This window comes from Erpetoichthys calabaricus, chromosome 5, assembly GCF_900747795.2.
Source record: "Erpetoichthys calabaricus chromosome 5, fErpCal1.3, whole genome shotgun sequence".
Taxonomy (NCBI): Eukaryota; Metazoa; Chordata; class Cladistia; order Polypteriformes; family Polypteridae; genus Erpetoichthys; species Erpetoichthys calabaricus.
Genome location: NC_041398.2, coordinates 208,784,166 through 208,808,880, shown reverse-complemented (window position 1 = coordinate 208,808,880; position 24,715 = coordinate 208,784,166). Strand labels below are relative to the sequence as shown.

General features: G+C 42.9%; 2 protein-coding genes across 3 annotated transcripts in view; both read right to left on the bottom strand.

The window, feature by feature from the left end:
* Window positions 1-24,715, bottom strand: part of LOC114652196 (guanine nucleotide-binding protein G(q) subunit alpha) — a 634,881-nt gene that overhangs the window by 163,262 nt on the left and 446,904 nt on the right. The window lies entirely within an intron of this gene.
* LOC114652197 (guanine nucleotide-binding protein subunit alpha-14-like) overlaps window positions 1-24,715 on the bottom strand; it is a 169,094-nt gene that overhangs the window by 30,278 nt on the left and 114,101 nt on the right. The window contains exon 2 of the mRNA XM_028802444.2: window positions 3,708-3,892. Within this exon, the coding sequence (XP_028658277.1) occupies window positions 3,708-3,892 (185 nt within the window). The remainder of the gene's footprint in view (window positions 1-3,707; window positions 3,893-24,715) is intronic.

The following is a 24,715-nucleotide window of genomic DNA, read 5'->3' as shown; positions in this document are numbered from 1 at the left end:
TGGGACGGACTCTAAGCACTCAGCATCTGCCCCCCGACAGAAAGCCAATTGGCTGTTAGGTTAGATATCTTGAATTGTGGAGCACGAGTCACAGGAGGTTATGTTTTAGCTTCATAATACTCTAGTGATGCCTCACCTGGACGGCTGTGTTCAGTTTTGGTCTCCATATTACAAAAAAGACGTAGCAGCACTTGAGAAAGTCCTGAGGTGAGCGACTAGGCTGATACAAGGACTGAGAGGCAGGACTTGCGAGGACAGATTGATTGAGGTCAACCTTTTCCATTTAAGCAAAAGAAGATTAAGGAGAGTCATGACTGAAGTGTTTAAAATGATGAATGGAATTAGTCCAGTGGGTCGAGACTGTTATTTTAAAACGAGTGCAACAAGAAGACGAGGTCATGGTTAGAAACTTGTTAAGGGCAGATTTTACACAAACACAGGGCCTGATGGAGAGGGATGATCCACTGTGACGACCCCTAAATGGAAGCAGTCAAAAGAAGAAGTCAGAAAGTTTTTCTTTTTTTCACACAAACCATAAACACATGGAATAAGTTAACAAGAAATGTGGTGGAGAGCAGGACTTGAGGAACTTTCCAATCTCGACAATCTTGGACAATCAGTGAATAGGATGGACAAGCTTTTCGATCTGAAAGGCCTGTTCTCGTCACAGTTTTTCAGATGCTCTAATATATACATTGGGTTACTGACAAACTGATGATTTGAAGTCCAAATGGAAGTGTCCAGGGAATGAGTCCACATAAATGAAAGTGGTAGGAATGATCAGAGAAATAGAGAAAAAGGTAGAAAGATAAAGTCATATTTGGATGACTCGGGCATCGCCGCGAGTGGCAGCCTTTCCAGCAGCTCCGTGTATGACTTTATCTTTCTACCTTTTCTCCATTTTTCTCTATTTCACTGATCACTCCTACCACTTTCTTTTATGTGGACTCATTCCCTGGACACTTTTTACTACTTGGACATGGATTTTTACACATCGAGACTCATCTATTCAGGTAGTCAACTTCAAGTGCTGAGAACAAAGGCCCGTGCCGGTGTGGTTCCCTATTTACCCGACGAGGTAAGAAGAGCGTATTGTGGCAGCAGAGCCGGCGCTAAGATAAAAGCCAAGTGGCTAGCGAGAAAGTGGCGCTACAAGCCTTCTGTGATCCTGGGAAATGTGAACTCGCTACCAAATAAGATCAACAAACTGGCTGCGCTGGTGAAAAATGTCAGGACCTACAGAGAATGCAGTTTGTTGTTGTGAATTTCCTCTTGGGATTAATAAAGTATCTATCTATCTATCTATCTATCTATGTACAGTACATCCAGAAAGTATTCACAGCGCATCACTTTTTTCACATTTTATTATGTTACAGCCTTATTCCAAAATGGATTAAATTCATTTTTTTCCTCAGAATTCTACACACAACACCCCATAATGACAACTTGAAAAAGGTTTACTTGAGGATTTTGCAAATTTATTAAAAATAAAAAAAAAAAAACCTGAGAAATCACATGTACATAAGTATTCACAGCCTTTGCTCAATACTTTGTCGATGCACCTTTGGCAGCAATTACAGCCTCAAGTCTTGTTGAATATGATGCCACAAGCTTGGCACACCTATCCTTGGCCAGTTTCACCCATTCCTCTTTGCAGCACCTCTCAAGCTCCATCAGGTTGGATGGGAAGCATCAGTGCACAGCCATTTTAAGATCTCTCCAGAGATGTTCAATCGGATTCAAGTCTGGGCTCTGGCTGGGCCACTCAAGGACATTCACAGAGTTGTCCTGAAGCCACTCCTTTGATATCTTGGCTGTGTGCTTAGGGTTATTGTCCTGCTGAAAGATGAACCGTCACCCCAGTCTGAGGTCAAGAGTGCTCTGGAGCAGGTTTTCATCCAGGATGTCTCTGTACATTGCTGCAGTCATCTTTCCCTTTATCCTGACTAGTCTCCCAGTTCCTGCCACTGAAAAACATCCCCACAGCATGATGCTGCCACCACCATGCTTCACTGTAGGGATGGAATTGGCCTGGTGATGAGCGGTGCCTGGTTTCCTCCAAACGTGACGCCTGGCATTCACACCAAAGAGTTCAATCTTTGTCTCATCAGACCAGAGAATTTTCTTTCTCATGGTCTGAGAGTCCTTCAGGTGCCTTTTGGCAAACTCCAGGCGGGCTGCCATGTGCCTTTTACTAAGGAGTGGCTTCCGTCTGGCCACTCTACCATACAGGCCTGATTGGTGGATTGCTGCAGAGATGGTTGTCCTTCTGGAAGGTTCTCCTCTCAAAACACAGAGGACCTCTGTAGCACTGACAGAGTGACCATCAGGTTCTTGGTGACCTCCCTGACTAAGGCCCTTCTCCCCTGATCGCTCAGTTTAGATGGCCGGCCAGCTCTAGGAAGAGTCCTGGTGGTTTCGAACTTCTTCCACTTACAGATGATGGAGGCCACTGTGCTCATTGGGACCTTCAAAGCAGCAGAAATTTTTCTGTAACCTTCCCCAGATTTGTGCCTCAAGACAATTCTGTCTCGGAGGTCTACAGACATTCTTTTGACTTCATGCTTGGTTTGTGCTCTGACATGAACTGTCAACTGTGGGACCTTATATAGACAGGTGTGTGCCTTTCCAAATCATGTCCAATCAACTGAATTTACCACAGGTGGACTCCAATTAAGCTGCAGAAACATCTCAAGGATGATCAGGGGAAACAGCATGCACCTGAGCTCAATGTTGAGCTTCATGGCAAAGGCTGTGAATACGTATGTACATGTGATTTCTCAATTTTTTTATTTTTAATAAATTTGCAAAAATCTCAAGTAAACTTTTTTCACATTGTCATTATGGGGTGTTGTGTGTAGAATTCTGAGGAAAAAAATGAATTTAATCCATTTTGGAATAAGGCCGTAACATAACAAAATGTGGAAAAAGTGATGCGCTGTGAATACTTTCCGGATGCTATCTATCTATCTATCTATCTATCTATCTATCTATCTATCTATCTATCTATCTATCTATCTATCTATCTATCTATCTATCTATCTATCTATCTATCCTAAAGTGCCTGTTCTATCTATCTATCTATCTATCTATCTATCTATCTATCTATCTATCTATCTAATCCTTAGCCGTCAGTCCTGTCAATAGCCTGTTTGACACCTTTGTGGACAGTTTCAGCTGTTACAGCCTAAATAAATAAAAAACAACACAAACAGTGTATTACTCCACTCAAACATCTGAATATTTTTTTTAACATAACAGTGGTCATTAAGGTTAATACAAAGGGGTGATGAGCTGCACTGTCAAACAGAGGGCCGGACCACCCGACCTCTGAACAATGCCTGCCTTCTCTGTCTCTTCTTCTTCAGCTTGTAAACACAACAACATTTATTTCTATAGCACGTTTTCATACAAATTATGTCGCTCAAAGTGCTTTACAAGATGAAGAAAGAAAAAAGAAAAATATAAAAATAAGATTAGGCAATACTAATTAACAAAGAATAAATAAAGTAAGGTCAGATGGCCAGGAGGACAGAAAAAAAAAAAACACTCCAGAGGGGTGGAGAAATAAAAAACATAATCTGCAGGCCAGGAGACCACCCAGCCCCCAGTAGGCAGTATACCATACCATATACCATAATGACCACATGAGAATGTAGCCAAGAGCAAACAGAATGGAGTCAGTAAAGGCAGAAGGGAGATCTTACTATGTTTTCCGGAGTCTTGAATGAAATTCCTAGAGGCACCATGGCTCGGATCATGGATTGCATGGCAGTGAAGATGTTCTGGTAGACAAGTTTTGTGAAGCCTCTCCTGTCTTCATCTGTGTAGCCTGATCCATGGATGATCCTCATCTGTTTAATGAAAGTGCTTTTGCCACTCTCACCAGTTCCTACAAAGAGACAAATACACATCTCAGACAAATACTGCAGTTGTCAAGGTAAAGGATCTGACACCACGTCGCACATGTTTACATTTAAGGCCTATTTGATAAAAAATCAAGTTATGAATCAAGACTAAAGTATGAGGCTGCTGTAATTATTTATTTCATTGCTTTATTGACCCTGATTATAAGCAAAAAATATGTGATAAGGTGCCAAGTGGAAAGAGGTTGCCAGAGGAAAAGCTAACACCAGACTGGCACAGCACAGTGGAAGGGCCTGGCAAGGAACAAGGACACCACCACAATGGGCAGTGAGCGCTGCAAAGGCACCCAGATAGTGCCGTGTCTGATGGAGCTTCTCTAGGGGGGATGTATCCATTATTATCCTGGGATGCTACCAAAGCCTTAGCCTCTACTGGTACAGAGAGAGAGAAAAGAGACGGCCTACTGACCAGTAAGAACCTGTAAAAGGCCCCAGGCTGGGAGAACATGTGTAGAAAACTTACATTCGATTTAATGAGACATTTGTTATTACAAAATAATTTGTGGTTTATTTTTTGTTTGCTTATTGACGGTCACACATCGATAATGTGATCAGCCTTCCTTGTGATAGCCATAGCTAGCATGCTGCCTTGTTTCCAGGTGGGAGTATCACGCTGTGACACGAGGGAGATGATCTTACTTAAGCCAAGCTTCACGTTAGAAGCTCATCTGTGCTTTGTTTATTGCAGACAAAGAATTAATGTAAGAGCATTCAAAATAAGAACATTTAACCCTCCTCTATTCTGTTTGTCTTCTCGTTATCTGGAGGTGCCACTGCTCTGCTGCCAGATGGCTCTCCTGTGTATGGAAAAGTCCGACAAAGGGGCGTTGGAATCATCAGAAGGAGAGATTCTCTCATCTGATTGGACAGCCAGCATGGACTCCACTTGAGAAAACTCCGGAGCAGGTAGGCGGATAGTTGGCTGGGGTCCCCAGGACTGCGACTTTATTTTTGACTTCCTCTTTTAAAATTTTAATTTCCACCATTGTTAACTGGCCACAGTTGATCAATTAATTAATGGACAGACATCGTTGGTTTCCATTTATGTTGAATCAGTTTCTACCTTGTTCTTAGTGTGTTTGTACAAATCTGCACTTATATGTGAACCACTTCTGTATTTAATAAGTACAATTTAAACTTGTATTTTAAATGAGAATTGATCATGGTGCTCAGTGAAGAGCGCTATATAGTAAATAAGTTTTATCGTTTTGTATAGGTGGTCATTTTGACCTTGAACAAGTCAAACGAGTTATTACTTACGAGTCTTTGTACACCAATCCCCACTCCTGACTTATATAAACGTGCTAAATGCCAGTCAACGACAACTTCCGCCACTCTCTTCATGCAGGTAACTTCATCTTTAGATTGTTGTGATCTAATGTACAGTAATATTGCTTCGCTGTCATTTTATTTTTAAACATTTTTCTGTAAAATAAGTAATACTGCATTGTATGTTTTGCTGAGTTTTACATTACTGCACATTTTCAGTGCAAGTTCCAACTTCCACACAACAAAGGTTTATGATCAATGGCAAGACTGGAGCTCATTCATAAGCCGCGGCTGCCTGTACTTACAGAAATCTTCACATCATTCCCCATAACAGCGCTCCCTCCTGTTACTAAACTAAGGGAAACAAACCTCTTTGGCACTGCTAAGCAAAAGATACCCTCACAAAACGTTTCTCTCTATTATATAAAAAAAACTTGGGACGAGACCTGTTCAGAGAGCCAGTGAAAGGTCTTCTCAGAAAGAAACTTTCACGTTCCACGAGACAAGACTTTGTGCCAAGAGATTTAACCATGCCCGGGGCTGGAAATAAAAGACAAAGAGTAGATGACAAAGTAGAACGTCGTAAAGAATTCAAAAACGTTGGCGCGATACACATGTAGAGCAGGTTAGTGATAATGGAAGCAGGAAAATTTGAAAGTCTCAAAAAAATGATACTAAAGATCGCATTAGCGCAAACAAATGGAAAATATTACTCAGTGAAATAACAGAATAGAGAAAAGAGATCGAAAAGTGTTTGAGGATGTCTGGGGGAGAAGAGAGACAAGGCATTGAGACAAAAGGACAGCTGCTGTACAGGCTTTTACATGTTCGAAGCGCAGCGCAAGATGCAGATCACGCAGTATGGCAGCAAAAGTAAGCCAGCAGCTGATTGAGCAAAGAGGAGGTCAAAAAAACAACTGCTATTTGTTTCCCATTGTAAAAATTGTTTAAGAGGGGGTTTCGGAGCAGCGACCGCATCTCCTTGGGGTGCGTTCATCCCCCCTTTTCACAACGGTGCGTAGCGCTGGCGGGGGAGGGGGGAAGGGGTTGGCGAGCGAAGTGAGCAGGGGGCGAAACCCCCTAGTTATGAAATGATGGAAGATATTTCACATCTTTAAAACCAAAATTTTAAGAATTACATTAATGAATTACAAAACACCTTTTAATATAACTCCTATAAGTGAAGAATACAGGGCCATCAAAAAAGATGGATAGCACCTGCACAATGTAATATTGCTTTATGTCGAGTGCAGAGTTCAGAGATCTTTTTTTAGAGAACGAGTTGAGGCTCTCATTTTCTGACTCCTCTTGTTCCAATGTACAGTAAAGGTGAACCAAACTAAGATGAAAGCCAAAGCTGATCCTGTTGCTGGTCAAACTCACGTATACTTCACAGTGGTGTTGTGCGGTATACCAGAAAAGAACCAAAAAGCCCCCTTTGAAATGCTACTAAATCAGCATTACACTCATCTCAGTGTCAGAAGTAAATGTTATCTTACATGCTTATTGCGCTCTGCTGTTTACTAGGGGGCTCTGCCCCCTGCTCGCTTCGCTCGCCAACCCCTGGTGTTGTGAAATTACAAAGAGTGTGATCTATGAATGAGATATAGCATAGTGTGAAGGTGTAGATGATGCATATAGGAAGCAAATAAAGTTGTCCATGTCCAAAAACGGGCTCAGAGAGGTAGATGCCAACCTTGTCCATGGTTTGTCCTTGTGATTTGTTGATGGTCATGGCAAAGGCAGGTTTAATGGGGAACTGTCTCCGTTTAAGTGTAAAAGGTAATTCCAGGTCAGAACTTGTAAGGTCAATTGTAGGAATCAGAACAGTATTGTTAGCATGTGATCCTGTAAGAAGTTTTGCTTCAATAACATTGTGTGTCATGGTGTTGACGACTAAATGTGTACCATTGCATAAACTCTGTTTAGTGTTAAGGTTTCTTAATAGCATGATTATTGTTCCGATTTTAAGGCTAAGATTGTGTTGTGGTAATCCGGCTGGGTTGATAGTGTTCAAATATTCTAAGGGGAAATTAAGATGGTCATTGTCGTCATCAGAGTCAACTTTGTCAGAGCTTAGAAAGAGTTGTGCCACTCCAGGAAGTAATGCAATGACCTGGTTATTTATGTGATCAACATTAATATTCTTTGGACATAATATAGTCCGTTGTGTTAAAAGGGGTATTTGGTCTAATGAGATTGCTGTTCCAAATATCTCCGTAACTAAGTCATCGCAGATAAAGGGTTGAGGAATTGTAATAATATCTGGGTGAAGTCCATCTGTATTGGTGAGTGTACCATCTCCCAGTTGTAATAACCAATTGTTATATTCGGGATCTGGACATCGCATGTTTTGTACCAACTGTATCTTTTGAAAGCAATGCCAATTGTCTGCGTATTTTAAGGTGGATTGAAGAACAGCCGAGCGCATGGCATGTGGAACAATAGCTAAGCACTGTGTAAAATCTCCTCCTAATAAAAGTACCTTTCCTGCAAAGGGAATATCATTATTCATAAACGTTTGTAGAAGTTTATCAATGGTGTTGAGTAAGTGACTGGATGCCATTAGATGCAAAAGCAAATGAACTATTGTAGGATCTAATGCAGTTCGTAAAGTTTTTACTTTCAGGTACTTCGTTAGTTAGAAGGTTCTGTAGATATTCAGGATATGAATGTAAAGGAGGCAGTCTAATTTGACCCTTGTGACAACAACGTGTAAATTCATTACTTGTATTGCCAGTTGTTTCTTCAGGGAAGTTAAGTGAATGACAATGATTGCAAATGACATTTATTAATCCCAATGAATTTTCATGAATAGTGGACTTATTATTGAACGCGTTGTCAGCTAACTGGCGCAATCGTTTAGCAGGTGTCTGTCGTTGATGTCCTCGACGTGTATGTTTTGCTTGTGCCGTTTGAGAGGCGCGTCGTTGTATGTGCAGGATTTGGGACGTGCTATTCTGGAGCTGTAATCGATTTGCCTGTGCTGTGTGAGAAGCCCGTTGTAGTTTACAGCGTTCATTGTTTGTATTGAGCCTTGCCCGTTTTTGTATGTCGGTTAGTGGAGGTTTGTCTTTTTGGAGCCTTGCCTGCTTGTTTTCCGGCATTTCAGTTGCGCGTTGTAGACGTCTGCGTTTATTTATTTTGTCCCTTCGCTGCCGTTTTTGTATCTCTGAGACTGGAGGTGTTTCGTTTTGAACCGTTGTCTGTTTCGATGCAGCACTTTGAGACGCGCGCTGCATGCGTCTACGTTTATTGTGTCTGTCCATCTGCGCTCGTTTCTGTAACTGTGTTAGTTGAGCTTTGCGTTTTTGGAGCCGAGACATTTTTTCTTCCGGGGTTTCAGAAGCGCGTTGTAGGCGCCGACGTGTATTGTTTTTTTTCATGCGGGTTCGTGTGTTTGGTCCCGTCACTCGAGCCGAATCGTTTTGTACCTGTGATCGTGAATTCATGACTTGTTTGTTCTTCAGCGTTAGAAATATGGTTAAGTAATAAGGAGGATTGGAATCACTGTTAATATGGAGCCTTTTCTGTGGTTGAACGGTTAATAGTGCATCAGTGTAATGAGATCGAACTATGCTGCATAATTTGAACGTGTTCAGATGACGTATGTTTAATACGGACGGTTCGTTCAGTAATGGGGCTTTGTGTCTCATTTCCTATTTATGTTAGTGTGGTCGTGGGTCCGAATCCTCCTTTTTGTGTATGTTTCATGTGCTATGTCCGTAGTCTGTCCCGTTTCGTGTCCAATGGGTTTGTGTGGCGCTCGCGTCTGACTTCTTTTTTTTTTGTGTGCTAGGGGCGCGTTGCCTCACTTTTTTTTATCTCTGTTAGTGGAGGGGGTGTTTGTGTGTCGTGGGTCTGAATCCTCTTCTTTGTGTGAGTACCGTTTCGTGTGCTATGTGGCGCTTGCGTCTGACTCCTTTCTTTTTGGTGTTCTAGGGACGTGTCGCCACATTTCTTATTTCAGTTACTGGAGGGGGGCTTTGTGTGTCGTGGTTCTCAATCCTCTTCTTTGTGTGTGTTCCGTTTCGTGTGCCATGAGGCTTCGTGCGGCGCTGTGTGCGGGGCCGGCGTCTGACTCCTTTTTTCTGTGTGCTATGGGCGCCTCATTTCTTATTTTACGTTGCTTTCCACCCAGTTTCCGTTGCTTGGAAGGGGGGGTTTTGTGGGGGCGCCTGTGCAGTACGTCTTTTGCGTCCATGGCCCATGGCCGGATGTCCCTGCGTCCATCCGGTTTACCATTCTCGGTTAGTAATGTGGATTATCACAATTGGAACTACAAGGGGAACCCGCACCCTCCCTGTTATTTGATATTAAATTCCTATTTCATTGAGTGAGGGCTCCTCTTAATGATTTGTGGAGTGCGGCAGACTAGGGTGGCGTGCTTGTGTGTGGGCCGGGTGAACAAAGCTGCTGGGGGCCAGCGGAGGGAGGGGGAGTTATCTGTTATTTGCTTTGGTACTGAGGTGCCAGAGGCTGGTGTCGGTACCAACCCAACACCAATGCACGGTGTCAACTGACGAAGACACAGACACAGTTAACTGCATATGACTCATTATGGCAATATTTTTAGTTTATTAATAAATAAATATGTGAATTTCCCCTTGGGATTAATAAAGTATCTATCTATCTATCTATCTATCTATCTATCTATCTATCTATCTATCTATCTTATTGAAATAGCAGTTTAACAATTAGTATTGTCAGTGACGTTTTCAGACTCATTGGCTTATGAATTGAATTTACAAACAACTAGCCAAGGAGCTCAGCTACAAACCTGTAGACACGGCCAGTCATCACAGGCCAGGGCTACTCAGTTTGGTTCTCTGTGTCTTGGAATTGCACATTTGATTCGAGTATTCAAAAGATTCTTGGGAGATACCTATGGAGGTTCCTGAGAAATTCTCACCAGAGCAGCACTTTCTTCTGATCCCTGTCATTCACTAACGTGTCAGTGCTTAGGACCAGAAATAAGTGTATTCTATGTTCCATAGTCCATAACCTCCATGGAAGACATGTCCTCATATTTTCTGGGAGACATTTTGCTGTGCCACACAATTTAATAAGTGAGGGACAAAAAAAAAAATGGCAACGCCAACCTGCTCACAGTAACAATTCCAAGCACATGATGGGAGCACGCGTACACCGGACCAATCTGCATCACGGGATGAGGGTTAAATGGCAGACTTCTTTGAGAATCAGCAGAAAGTGAAAGACACTTTGTTGCAAAAATGTATTTTGCTTGTAGTGAGTGAACCCACAGCAGTGATGCCACAGCATCCTTCATGAAACCAAAGTGATATGAGAAACCACAAAGAGCTATGAGGGTTGGAGCAGACCTTTGAGATTGTAAAATGCAAAACTACATCCATTTTGGTGATTGTTCATGCTGTTAAGAAGAGAGCTGCTAAATCTCGCAGTCTGTCTCACTATCTACCGTATCTGCACTTGCATTGTGGGAATAATGGGGAGGAAGTGACTTTCAGATTTCAAACCAAAAGCTTTCAGAGGACTGCATTTGCCTTTCCATCTCTTTGAGGGCCCATCTATCCAAACAGATGCCAGGCTACTGAAGCCCACGATACAACTGGTTTCACGCAGGTTTTCATAAATTGCAGCTTTCTTTGTACCATCCCAGCACGTTCTCATTTGGGTCACCTGTAACGCCCCCTGGTGGCTCATCTACAAGTGTACTGGTCAGGGTGCCAGCAGAGGAGCTCCCAATGTGACCCTGCTCATAATTCCAGATGCCACCATAAAAAGGCACATGGTTGCCCCCGAAGTTATGGATTTTTTTCCTTCTGGCACTTCAATGACATGCCAAATCATTTGCCTAACACTGGAGCACGTCCTTGGTAATTAATGTGTTGCAGAAGGTGCCATATATACCACAAAAAAATATTCAATGTCCACAAGCTGTACACCACCCACATGTAACTACAGAAAACTAATATCCTAATCTCAAGTGAGTGATGTGCTTGTGTCTAATAAAAACCAAAGAGGCCTGTGCCTCCAGATTTTCCATTTTCGGTGACATTTAACTCTTCAAAACCATCCGCTCTTAAACTTAAATAAAAAACTCAGTTAATCAATTCAAACAGACGTCATCCAAGATGACAACTTGCCCTTAACAGCCAGCGAGTGGGGCACACATCCAGCTTCGGATAGTAGGACAGACAGGCAGCCATTGTTCCTTTCAGTTTCGATGACTTTTAAGGCGATGAGAACAGAACGCGTGCAGAGATCGGTATCAGTCGACAAGTGGCAAGAATTCAGAGAGTCCTGTTGAATGGCCGATTTCACAGCAGAGAGGGCTGGCAGCGTCCGATGAAACACGGCTAAAGATCACAGGCAGGGTTACTTTTAATGTGTGTCAGCACGGATCATAGCACTCGGCCGTGTGTTGTTTGAAGATCCCACCTGTTTAGCAATGTCAGCCATAACGCGGTGTGCACCTCATCTAACTGTCAGCGCATCGCTGGGCTTTCCCTCTGATGTAAGCGGTGCTCATCCTCTCCTGAGTCACATCTTGTTAGTGAGAATGCAGGTCAGCTTCTCAAAGGAGGGTAATTTTACTTTTCTCAGATGTTTTTTTCTGAACAAATGCGTCAATTCTACCATTTTTCTTTTATATGAACAGGACTTCACTGCCATTATCTTCTGATCTGTTCATGCCTGTGTCTGATGATGACTCTGGATAACCCGCCTTCCTGTGAGCAGAACCCTGCTGACCTCAATGGCCTGATGTGGTTTTTAACAGCTCAATAATATTTACTTCTGACTCGAAAGGCTTTGTCGCCAAGAGCGCATCTGCTGCTGGGAAATACAAGGCTGTCCGCCCATGTTGTCCCCTGCTCCATCAAGTTCAGGGAGCCATTTGCTTTTCTTATACGTTTTTCACAGCTTTTAACTTGCATTTCTTGGACTTTAAGGTTCATCTAAGACAGGGGTTTCTAACCTTTTTTCCCCTGAGAGCTACTTTTACAAAATGAAAATGGCCGAGAGCTACTCATGTTTTCTAACGTTTATTCTCATAGCTAATTTCAATCCAAACAAACTGAATAAGCTTGTTTTGCCTGAACATTTAAGAAATGTTGGTGTCCACAACTCACATTAAAACATCACAAAAAATCTTTAGTTCCCCTACAAGTGCATTTTGTATGTCTGTATGCATTTTCTAGTGTATCTCACACTATTGAATTAAAACATGAATGCTGTCAAAATATCCATCCATCCATTTTCCAACCTGCTGGTTCCAAACACAGGGTCACGGGGGTCTGCTGGAGCCAATCCCAGCTAACACAGGGCGCAAGGCAGGAACCAATCCCAGGCAGGGTGCCAACCCACCACAGGACACACACAAACACACACTAGGGACAATTTAGAATCGCCAATCCACCTAATCAGCATGTCTTTGGATTGTGGGAGGAAACCAGAGCACCCGGAGGAAACCCACGCAGACACGGGAAGAACATGTAAACTCCACACAGGAAGGACCCGGGAAGTGAACCCAGGTCTCCTTACTGCGAGGCAGCAGCGCTACCCACTGCGCCACCGTGCCGCCTGCTGTCAAAACAAAACAATTAAACTCCAAATACACAGATATGACTTATTCATTTGTCATTTTGTTACATGTCACTGTTTCACTTCATTCGAGTATTCATGTGTCCAGTTGCATGTGTGATGTGTTTTTTAGTTAGTCAGATGGCTGGCACTACATGAAGTCAACAAGAGAGGTGTATGGTGGAGTGTAGCCACTTAGGTTCACTCTTATGGGGTCATTTAAATGTTCATCTATCAGTCTTGTTCTGAACTTTGATTTCATGACATTCAAGTCACAAAAGGCAGACTCCCATGGGTATGTAGACCCAAACAAAGCAGACATTTTCAGACCTCCATGGTGAAGATTCTTATAGTTATCTGGCTCTACTAAGCTCCAGAAATGCTCAGAATGCTGTCGAGACTTTAACTGCACATTATTTTGAAGGTTTACTATATATAATATATATAATCTAATGTCTCTCTGTCTGTATGTCTGTCCGCTTTTCAAGAGAGAACTATTTAACGGATTTAGATTGGGTTTTTTTCTATAATTTGCTTGAACATTCCGGTTGATTTTGCGACTTCTCTCATTTCACTATGTATCATAGTTCGCTTGCAGTACCGATTTATTTGCGTGAATCCGAGATCCACGCAACGGGCCAAAGGGAGGGGTCCTCCTCACTCACTCACCAGCTTCAGGGCGTGTTCCTTAACTCCGCTTAGCTAGCGACTGAGAGAACAATTGAATTCAACTTTGTTTGATATTTAAAATAAAGTGTCACTTAGGTCTTGATGAGTTTGAGTCCGGATATTCTCTTAAGTGTATGCCACATTGAAAAGATTCAGATTGTGGATCATGAATTTTGTGTTAAAAGGATCGTGATATGAATTTTTGGAAAGATCGCCCTCCCCTAATTTGGCTTATCACGTTTTCAAATTTATGTAGGTTTCATTAACCCTTTGGCGAGCTACTTGGAAAGGGGTTGCGAGGTACCGGTAGCTTGTGAGCGACATGTTGGAGACCCCTGATCTAAGGGCTTTGAAGACTGCTGAATCTTGTTATGATAACAGTTTTCCCATCTTTTGCACAACGCCACTTTCCTTTTCCACAGGTGTTGCCTTTTTGGGCTCAGTGCTGCCAGCCATTTTGCTACGCAGGACAATCGTGGGTAGTGAGCCGTGGTCTCGCTGGTTAGAAGGTATGAAGATCACCTCAATAACTTCCTGGTTATCCAAGTTTGTCAGTAGAGGCCTTTTTGTTACTAATGCATTTTGGTTATCGATTTTCTGGTTAACACCCTTCACTTTGATTTTTGGAACATTTTTTTAGGCTTGACGACAGATCGACTTTGATTTTTGGTTAACAAATTTTGCACGACTCTTGACAATGCGTCTTCTCTCAGTCATTTTTCATAGAAACCTGCTTCAGTTTTCTTAGGGCGGAACAGAACCCAACTTGGGACTGAATTCAGCTCCACCACAGGGCCAATTTAGAGCTGTCAATTGACAGGAAATTCAGAGTACCTGGAGGACGCTCCATGAAGACGTGCAAAGAACAGGCAGATGGCACTGTCTGTTTACATGCTGACCGGGCAGAGATTTAAACCTAGGAACTGTGAAGCTGTGAGCCAACCACAGTGCCGCTGTTCTGAAAAAGGGGCATTGAAAAATAAAACGACCAACTAAATCAAGAGAAGCAAGTTGCAGTGGGATACATGTGTGCATCAGGTAGACCCACTGCGAGTTGTGAGCTCCTTTGTAACGCGCTGTCCAAACCTGAGCTCAAAGTGACCTTCGGGGAGCTCCAGGGAACACGGCTTACTCACCGTCCCATTCGAGATGCAGCCACACATTGTGTTTTTGGCAAGGGAGTGTGGGAGAGGGCACTTCACACGTTTACAGAACAACAAAAGGAGAAGTGGTCGGGGCAGAGATGAACGACCTGCTGAACGCTTTAAATTCACTTCTTATACGCAGACACTCCTATTTCACATCACTTGACAGGACGTTTCAGTGTAGCAGGCTGGAACTCAACTTTAGTTCACCACAAGTGCAAACCCCACCAGGTATTCAGTTTGACGCTAACTGCCAGGCAGTCTGGTGAGGTTGTGGCTTCTAATCCCACTACTGACACCATCACGTCACCTACCTGTCCTCCAACTGGAAAAATAAAAGAAATGGAACCAATTGTATCAGAAATGTTGTAGACACCTTGGACAAAGGGGGTCAGCCAAAAAAGTAATTGTGTCGAGAGGGCCACGACTCTGAAAGACATGATGGCAGAAGAGGCCTTAATGCGTAGACATCCCTCAGATTTTAAAACACACAACTTATTCGAGCTCAGGATGGAAAGGAGTTAGTGGATGGTGAACTAGTTGTCACCACATTTGCGAGAGGACTTTGTGTGACAGCCACACAATAGAGAAAAGTGTAGCATGTGAGAAACACTAAACATCAAGTGACTTATTTTTTCCTGATTTTGACAACACGTACCTCAAAAGATCTGACGCCGGTGATCTGACCCCCATTCAGGGGTGACCTCATTGCTGTCATTCATTATTATCAAGTCCAGTCCAAGCCACGTCATTATAAAGTGTTTCCCTAATTTTGTTGAGCTGTTCTTCTTAAGGCCATCAGTGGGGGTCTCTCTAACTATACAGTTATATTTATAGCTGGTATACAATGTTAGGTATTACATCAACTTAAAATGTACAGCAGGTTCCATTGTCCTTTGCTAAAAAAGCAAAAATCGGCAGTACCATAGAAGTGTGGCTCTGCTTGTTTAAAGAGTAACTGCGGTCACCTGAAAGGAAATTTCCTGCCTAGCCTGTGGTGGGCCACACGAGTCCTGCTTCACTAAAATAATTTTGAATGCTGAATTCTCATCACTGATTCTAGTGCTAGTTGAGAGTCCAGAGGACTAACTGTCAGGGTGTTGCAGATGATTCAAGCAAACACAGTCACCTTTGGGTGAAACCTGAGCTTCCTGGACAGCCATGTTTTGTACACTGCATGACTACAAAGCGTATCCAAATGCAGACGAGGAAGCCGCACTTGATATGGATCTGAAAGCCGTCCTCACACAGCGAGCGCCGTGAAGTACTAGTACTGTCATGTCTATACAGTACAGTGAAATTCTCACTAGTATGTCACACCAACATAAAACAAGGCTGGCCAGTGAGCCGACAAAAATGCCCACGTTCAACTAAAAGTTGATTTGAAGATCTATGTGAAAGGACGAATGTGCAGCTGCTTTGTGTTCTACTTTCTTTCCACATCTCAAATACAAGCATGTTAGACTAACATAAGCCTTGCCGTGAGGACCTGTGTATGAGTGAGTCCTTGCATCCTGCTGTGTGCTGAGGATTCTGGGATATGATACAACTTACTACAACTCTATAATGGGCACAGCAGGTTCAAAAACTGGATGGATGTTTGACAATATCCACTTTGTCGAGACCCTTACAAAGCATAAACCGTTCTCTAACCCCATTATTCCTGAACAGGCTCAATGGGAGTGCAGAAGCCTAACAAGAGGAACCATGGGTGCAAACTTCGTATTGCCTATCACAGATGAAGAAATACAGAAACAGAAGGAAAGACCTCCACATGTTTATTGTACACCTTATGAAAGATCTGGGGAGTAGGGATAGATAGATAGATAGATAGATAGATAGATAGATAGATAGATAGATAGATAGATAGATAGATAGATAGATAGATAGATAGATAGATAGATAGATAGATAGATACTTTATTAATCCCAATGGGAAATTCACAATAAGGATAAGGCAGGAGCAAACCCTGGACAGGTCGTCAGTCCATCACAGGGCGAAAGCACACCCCAGCCACACGCTAGGGCCAATATAATGTCGCCAGTTCTCCTAATCTGCATGTCTTTGGGCAGTGGGAGCAAACCCTCACAGACACAGGGGAGGTACATGCAAACCCAGGTCTCCTTACTGTGAGAAAGCAACGCTACGACTGCGCCACCATGCTACCCCTTTCTCAAAGTAAAATCAGAATCAGAATATATCAATGGCAGATCTCCCAAAGATCATTTTTGTATGAAGATACTTATCGTCAAATCACCTGCTGCTCTTCTCCAGAGGTGAAATACAGTCAAATAATGGTCAAGGGGGTACCACTCTTATACTTTGTATGTGCACCCCATCACAGTGGGCTTGAGGATCTTCGCAGACTTGGCCTTATGACAATGACTTCTACCTTCAGCGCAGTCACACATCACAGCCTTTACTTTAAACTGTATTTTTCTCCAGGGAATGCCATTTATAAGAACATCCATCCATCCATCCATTATCCAACCTGCTATATCCTAACTACAGGGTCACGGGGGTCTGCTGGAGCCAATCCCAGCCAACACAGGGTGCAGGGCAGGAAACAAACCCAGCCCACCGCAGAACAGTTCTGATAAAACAAATGTTGACCGATATTTCATATCCTTGCAGAAAGTTCCAGGTGACAAGACATTCTCACGGTTGCCCAGTCAGAAAATGTGCCACCTTGTGGTTTAAGGTTCAATGGCATAGCCACTGGAACACATGCAATTACACTTCAGAACTTTTCTGTGGTCTTCCTGTGGGTACACATCCATCCATAGTCAATCTAATATGCGGTGCATGTCCTAGATCAGCTCAGGTGTGCCATGGCTGGAGACCACCATTAAGAACCCTAATGACAGGCCATAACCAGCTGTTGAAGAGCCAAAGGTGCTGAAGAATCCACTTAGACCAATGACGAAGTCTTCAGCTAATCTCTTGACCATTTTCTTTGCTATTCAATTTTTGTGTGAAAAGGTGTAAAGACCTACTTGAAAACAGATGCAAATGTTTAGGTGCATTTGTGTGTTTCTCTGTCACAATCACGCATTCCTTTATATGGATGTTCATTTGGGGATTTGGTGACGCTAAAGTGACGCTAGTGTATGTGTGTGCTTGTGCTCACCTAGCAATGAGCTGATGTCCCGTCCAGGGATTGTTTCTGCCTCTTGCCCGATGCTAGCTGGAATGGCACATCCCTGGATTGATGGATTTAATCAGTAAACATCCTTTTCAGAGATATTGTAGCAAGATGTCCTCGGAATTTAATAGATGTTTCAGGCAATTCATAAGACAGGGAAGCTGAGCGTTTTCTCACCATGATGATATCTTGCACTGCCACCTGGTGGAATCTTCCAGATTTACGTAAACTATAAGTATAAACAGTACAACACTTGCGTAGCAGTAGCGTCCGCTGGAGCATGCGTTGCGCCATGTCGCGTGAAGTATAAACCCGGCCTAATGAGTGACCGATTCATCACTGTAATTAGCATCGCTGCCACAGATCTTCTGGACACTGTGCACCGTCATGTTCCCTCCATGTCTCTGTGAGTTTTTTTTCCAGCTACTCTGAACTTTCCCCTTCATCCCAAAGTTGTGCAGGGTATGTTGGTTGGTGACACTAAACTGGCGATGAAGAAATTAGTGAATGAATGTCCCTTTGATGACTGGGCACCCCATGCAGATTTGGTTATGTTTGACATAGCCAGGACAAATTACACTGAACTTGATTCAAAAATGGATGGATTGACGGATGGATGGATATAATACACTTAAAATTAATTACAAAATATTATGCAATCTATTGTATATAATACAAGCAAATTTCTGTGACCGGGCAGTTTATTTTGTTGGGCATATTCAGCATTAATGTTTGCGATGCCCCATGTATTGGAAAGTATCTTGTAAAGCATGGAGTAATAAAGTTCACTGCATTATTCATTCCAACAGAAGGTGCAATGCAAACATTAGCACTGCTGTTGTGAATCCTATAAGAAATCAACCTATTCTGCTATATAATAAAATGCTACGGTCTGTGTGCGTGTGTGTGTGTGTTTGTGTTTGTCTGTCTGGTCCCTACGAGGAGTCAGATTGGTCAGTTGGCTTTGATTCGATTGCTCAGTTTGGCTTTGATTCGATTGCTCAGTTTGGCTTTGTTCATGCTTCTTCAACACAAGAAGTGTCAGGCTAGGGAGGTTGAGGAGTAAAAGTGTAGGAGGCACGCTGAGAGTCACCTTCAAAGACATTATGTTTTCCCATCTACCATTTGTGGTAATCCAAAAGCAGACATGAGGTGAGCAAGATGCCATGAGATGACAGAGTCTGAGGAGTAGACTTTACTGGAGTGCCAGCCAAGAGACACACGAGGATACCAAAGAAAAGGAGTACAAGAAACGCTGAAGGTCCATGTAGAGCAAGAGATATCGAATATTTTAAAACTTACTCTATGAACTGTCCTTGACAGGTAACATGGCTAAATGACACTAAAGCTTAAAAAGGCAACATGTAAATAGAAGAGCAGATTGGCACTTGTCTACAGATTGTTATTAACACTCACTTGTTTAGTGCACTGATGATCCATTTTCTGAACCTGCTTAATTTAGTTTTATGATCATTAAGGGTTTGGGGACATTCCTAATAATAGTAATCTCTCTATTATAAAAAAGATCTTGCGACGAGACGTGATCTTTGGAAGAGAGACAGAGAGACACTTTCACTTTCCGCAAGATGGTCAAGTCACGTCAAATTTACAACCTTTGGAAGCAAGTCCTGTGATACACAAGCAGAGCAGATTAGAGATAATGGAAGTAGTAAAATTCGAAAGTCTCAAAAAAAAAATGAGAGTAAAGCTCATATTAACGCAAACAAACGGAAAATATTACTTGGTGAAATAACAGAACAGCGAAAAGTGATCGAATAGTGTGTGAGGATGTCTGGGGGAGAAGAGAGACAAGACAGTGACTTTAAAACGTTTGAAGCGCCAAACAAAATGTAGATCACGTGGCACGGGAGCAGCAGCAAGCCAGCAGCTGATCGAGCAATGTGGAGGCAAAAAAGCAAAATGGAATTTGTTTCCTATTGTATCAACATTTAAGAGGGGTTTCGAAGAAGCAACCACGTTTCCTTGTGGTGCGTTCAGCCCCCCCTTCACAACGGGGCATAGTGCTTGGTTGGGGGTAAGGGGTTGGTGTAGTAATAAGAATAATAATACATTTTATTTATATAGCACCTTTCCCACATTCCCAATGTGGCGCCAGTCCATTTCAGGGTACACTCACTCAAACAGGACCAGTTTAGTGGCATCAGCTGGTATGGTGTACTGGTTAAGCCTTTGGGCCCAAGATTTCAAAGCCTGAGGTTGTGGGTTCAAATCCTGATTCTGACACAGTGTGACCCTGAGCAAAGTCACTTCACCTGCCTGTACGTGCGCCAATTGGAAAAACAAAAGAAATGCAATCAGTGTTATAGTTCACCTTGGATAATGTCGTCGGTGAAATAAAAAGTTATGAATACAACTGGGAAGGGGGTACTGGGAGAAAACAAAAGCAAACAGACACTGAGACCACATGCCATCCCAACACAGGCAGGATGGGATCTGAGCTTTGCCTTGTGAATCGTGCTAACCGCCGCACCACCATACTCCCCTTTGTACTCAGACTATAAAGCCACTGAAGCAGGAGACAATCTTCTTGTTCTGCACTCATTTCTGAAGTTCGATTTGCGGACCCCAGCAGTCTTTTTATTGCAATGGCCTGCCGGTTTATTGCATGGTGCAACTGTATGATTCATTATGGAAGGAGGCGCTGTGGAGTGATGGCTAAAGTGGTGGTCAACGTGTGACCCTCAGTCAGTCACTTAGCCACCAACAGGGCTTCAGTATAGACAGCTGCAGCATTATCAGTCATTCTAAAGCACCTTGAGAGGGTCGCATTCTGTAAAAGGCGCTATAAAAAATAAGGTAGCTGTGGTTGAAAACTGAACCACAGAGTACTTTACTTTGAGAAGTTCTTCCCTTCCTTGTACTTTAAGTTCATTTCTCCCCTGATGTTTATTTCATCTTCACAGTAACATCATTAAAATGATGAGTATAACAAATACCAAAGTGCCTTTCATATTTCGCTCAATTATACTCAGACCTGCTTAATTCAAATCGGGGTGCTGAAATGGTGGAGCCTATCCCAGCAGCAGTGGGCTCAAGACAGGGTCCACCCCATCACATTTGCCTGGGGCCATTTTGGAATCAACAGTTAACATCCAGGAGTGTGTAGGGATGTGGGAGGAACGTCAGAGGACACAAAGAAAAACACGCAAGGAGAAGACGGAAACCAACACAGACAACCAGCAGGCACAGGCCTCGAACCCAAGACGATACAGCAGCACTAAACATGGAGCTTCTCGGCCACTTTATATTCCATTTATAATTTTTTCAAGTGATTCATTTTTACGCATATTTATGTGAAAGACAACACATTCAAACTACAATGCGTTTACGTTGCGATTCTACTGGAGTCTTATTAATAATAAGCGTGATTTACAGATATGTGTCAATATGTGCTACAAATAATGAAGCGTGCTTTGGAGTATGGCGTGTGGGTCACAACATTATTTAAAGATATGTACGGCCTAACTGAAGACAGGCACTGCAGCCTGGTGGCCGATTCTTTCCCAGAGCTCTCGGCTGTTACTAAACGGAAGGCCTGGCACCGGCGCCACCTGTAAACCTCACCACGTTCACTCTGAGATCTAACAAGACCTGATATTAGGTGACGCACACTCTTTAGCAGATTGTTTAAGAGATAGTCAGAAATTCACACAAACCAAACCATCACCCTGAATTTATTTGAATGCATTTTTATTACTGAATAATTTTTAAAATAATTTAAAGGTTTATTGGTGCGTCCATCACGCAGACACAGAATAATTCAAAATGTATTGTGTTTTGTAGTAAACCATTTATACACATAAACATATAAAAATGGAATAGTTCCGAGCAGTGAAGGAAAGATGGAAAAAATGTTTAAGGAATTACTGAATGAGGAAAACTCCCAGACACCTAACAGAAGAGTGGGAACCCATGAAAGATCCTGTACATCACACCAAGAGACATGAAAGCACCAAATGAAGAAAGCAACTAGAGAAGACGAGGTACCAGAAGACACGTGGACATTGTTGGGGAGCAGCTATTAAAATATCGAATGTCATCTTCAATACTAAAAAGAGGCCCACAGAATGGAAATGCAGCCATTTCACAGGAGTGGTAGATACACCAGGCTGCAAACATCTCACAGGTATTACGCTGCTCCTCTTAAAATAAAGGAAAGGGTAACAGAAAAGAGATTAAGAGAAAAGGGGCTGATGGAGAAAATCAGTTTGGTTTCAGCCTGGCAAGAGGAGCCATGGGTGTAAACTTCATATTGCCTGTCAGAGATGAAGAAATACAGAAACAGAAGGAAAGACCTCCACATGTTTATTGTACACCTTATGAAAGATTTGGGGAGTAGAGAGAGAGAGAGAGAGAGAGAGAGAGAGAGAGAGAGAGAGAGAGAGAGAGAGAGAGAGAGAGAGAGAGAGAGAGAGAGAGAGATAGATAGATAGATAGATAGATAGATAGATAGGTCTGCCGCACAGCTCAATCAGGGCAGGAATGGGAAAAGGACTTTCTTCTGGAGGCCGGACTTTTATCCAATAAGAAGTGTAAAGTGTAGCTTTCAGGTCAAAGTTCAATCACTTATTTATGACACGTTGTGGTTTAGTGCAGCTCATCTTCTCACCAATTACACTGCTTGTTGTCGTGTCGAAGCGAGAGGCTGCATTCTCCTATCCAATGGAACCTCAGCCTATCAGCATCCAAAACGGCCTAAATGACTGCGAATAAGAAGCCTATGTGGGAGGATGGCCATGTGGGAGCCCATCACGTCACACAGTGGTGGTCTCTCTCTCAGCCTCGCTCTGTTCTCACCTCCCGTTACACAACAACAAAATAAAGCCCAGGTTCTTAGGGCTGTTTGACTGATGAAGCCGTGAACTGATCGACGTTAGGTTAGTGATGAGTATTCAGGGTCTGCCATTTATCTTATTTGAATAACCAACATAAAAATACTGACGATAAACGGTGTTGTCGGTTAGGGTATTGCTGCCTTTGATTTTTTATCAATAAAACAAACATTTTTAATGAGCATTTATTAACAAAAAGTGAGATTTTTTATTTAAACAGGGCATCACTTCACTGCCAGTGGTAACCTATAGAATATGCTTCAGTAGCCTACAAATAAGAAATACAGTAAATAAAATAATTTTTAGGCTCTCCTTTATTATTCGATTAAGTACAGAAGTTAGGTTTGGCTTTGAAATAGCATCGCTCCATTTTATTATTCTTTCCTAAGGTCACTAACGTGGACGCGTCTTTCTGTTCATGAAGGCACTGTGACTGTGACTAAAGGCAGAGACCACCCATCATCGCTCGGAAGGATGTTAGCCAATGAAATTGATGTTTGGAGGCTGGGCCGGGCCCACCCAGGTGGCGTCAGTGATATTTGCGAGCTCTTGAGTGTTGCAGTGCTCATCACACGCGTGTTCCTTATTCCCCTTCTCACGACTGCTTGATTACGTTTTAGATTACACAGCTAAGGGGTGCCCCTCCACGGTGGGCCACCAAACCGTCTGCCAGCACTGGTATAAAGTTGTGCGTGTGGCCTGGCAACATGTTTGGGTGTCTGACTGCCCAGCATTTTGAAGGTGATGCTCCTGCACGATTTCCAGCGTTTCACGTTTGCTCTTCTCTACTGGCGCACTGCTCTCATTATCTGAGCTTTGGGTGTCTGTGATGATCCTTTAACTTTTCTTTCGGCAGCACCTCCTGTTTGTAAACCCATAATGGAGGATAAAACACAGACAGATGTAGCACAGCAAATCACTGATGTTGATTTTTTTACACACCGGTGCATCGGATCAGGTCAGGCAGTCCAGCCGGCGGCCTGCTGCCAGGGGGATCAGAGCTAAGCACTGACCCCAATCACCCCACGTGGCACCTCAAGAGCACCTGAGCCGATGTTTGAACGCAGGCTGCGCTGAAGGATAACGAGCGGCAATCCAAGGTTTACCTAACGTACACAAGAAAGTGGACTTATAGTGCGCGCTTATATACACTGTGAAGCCTTCTCTTACTGCACGTCCTGCTGCTTTCCTTCTTTTAAGGATCTTTTATTTTTATTTGGCTCATAAACTCAGAATGCATTTCATTGATTCAGAGGAAACCAAACACTGCATGTATGTTTGTTTAACAGATATTTGAACATATCAATCATAAATGGAGTGAGAGTAGTCGGCGAGGTGATAGCATATCAGCCTACATTTTTAGGCCAACTAATATTAATATTAATAAAAAAGCAAACACAGGGAAATCTCAGGCAGTGCACGAGAAACCAAAATATTTTTTTTGTCAAATCCAAATGGTTTATAAGAACACGTCTTATCGCAGTGGGGCTGGCCTCAATTCACTGGAGACGGATTTCACATAAATATCAATGTGCCCGCCTGGCACGAGCTGCTTCATATCAGTCATTCTCTTATCCAAGTCTTCTCGGTAATATAAAAACATCGAGTCCAAAGTAAGACAAGAGAGCCCCCATCCAGTAATATAGCAGGGAATGCAGTAAAGATGAAGCAAAATGTCAGAGGGCCATATAAACAAACCTAACTGAAAACGAGCAGGAAATGGCAAACACCTCAAATGGATGCCCACATGACTCTCATGTAAAAGTCTGAAAGCAAGTGAATGAGTTGAAGAAGAGGCCGGCTAACTAATATGGAGGTGCCAGACCAGGCACACAGGTGCTCTATGGTGCTCCATGCTCCACATCCTACCGGACATGTTAGTATTGTTAATGCATTCAACATCCAAGTGTATGGTGGGCTTCACTCTGTTACTCAAAAAACATCCATCCATCCATTTTCCAACCCGCTGAATCCGAACACAGGGTCACGGGGGTCTGCTGGAGCCAATCCCAGCCAACACAGGGCACGAGGCGGGGAACCAATCCCGGGCAGGGTGCCAACCCACCGCAGGACACACACAAACACACCCACACACCAAGCACACACTAGGGCCAATTTAGAATCGCCAATCCACCTAACCTG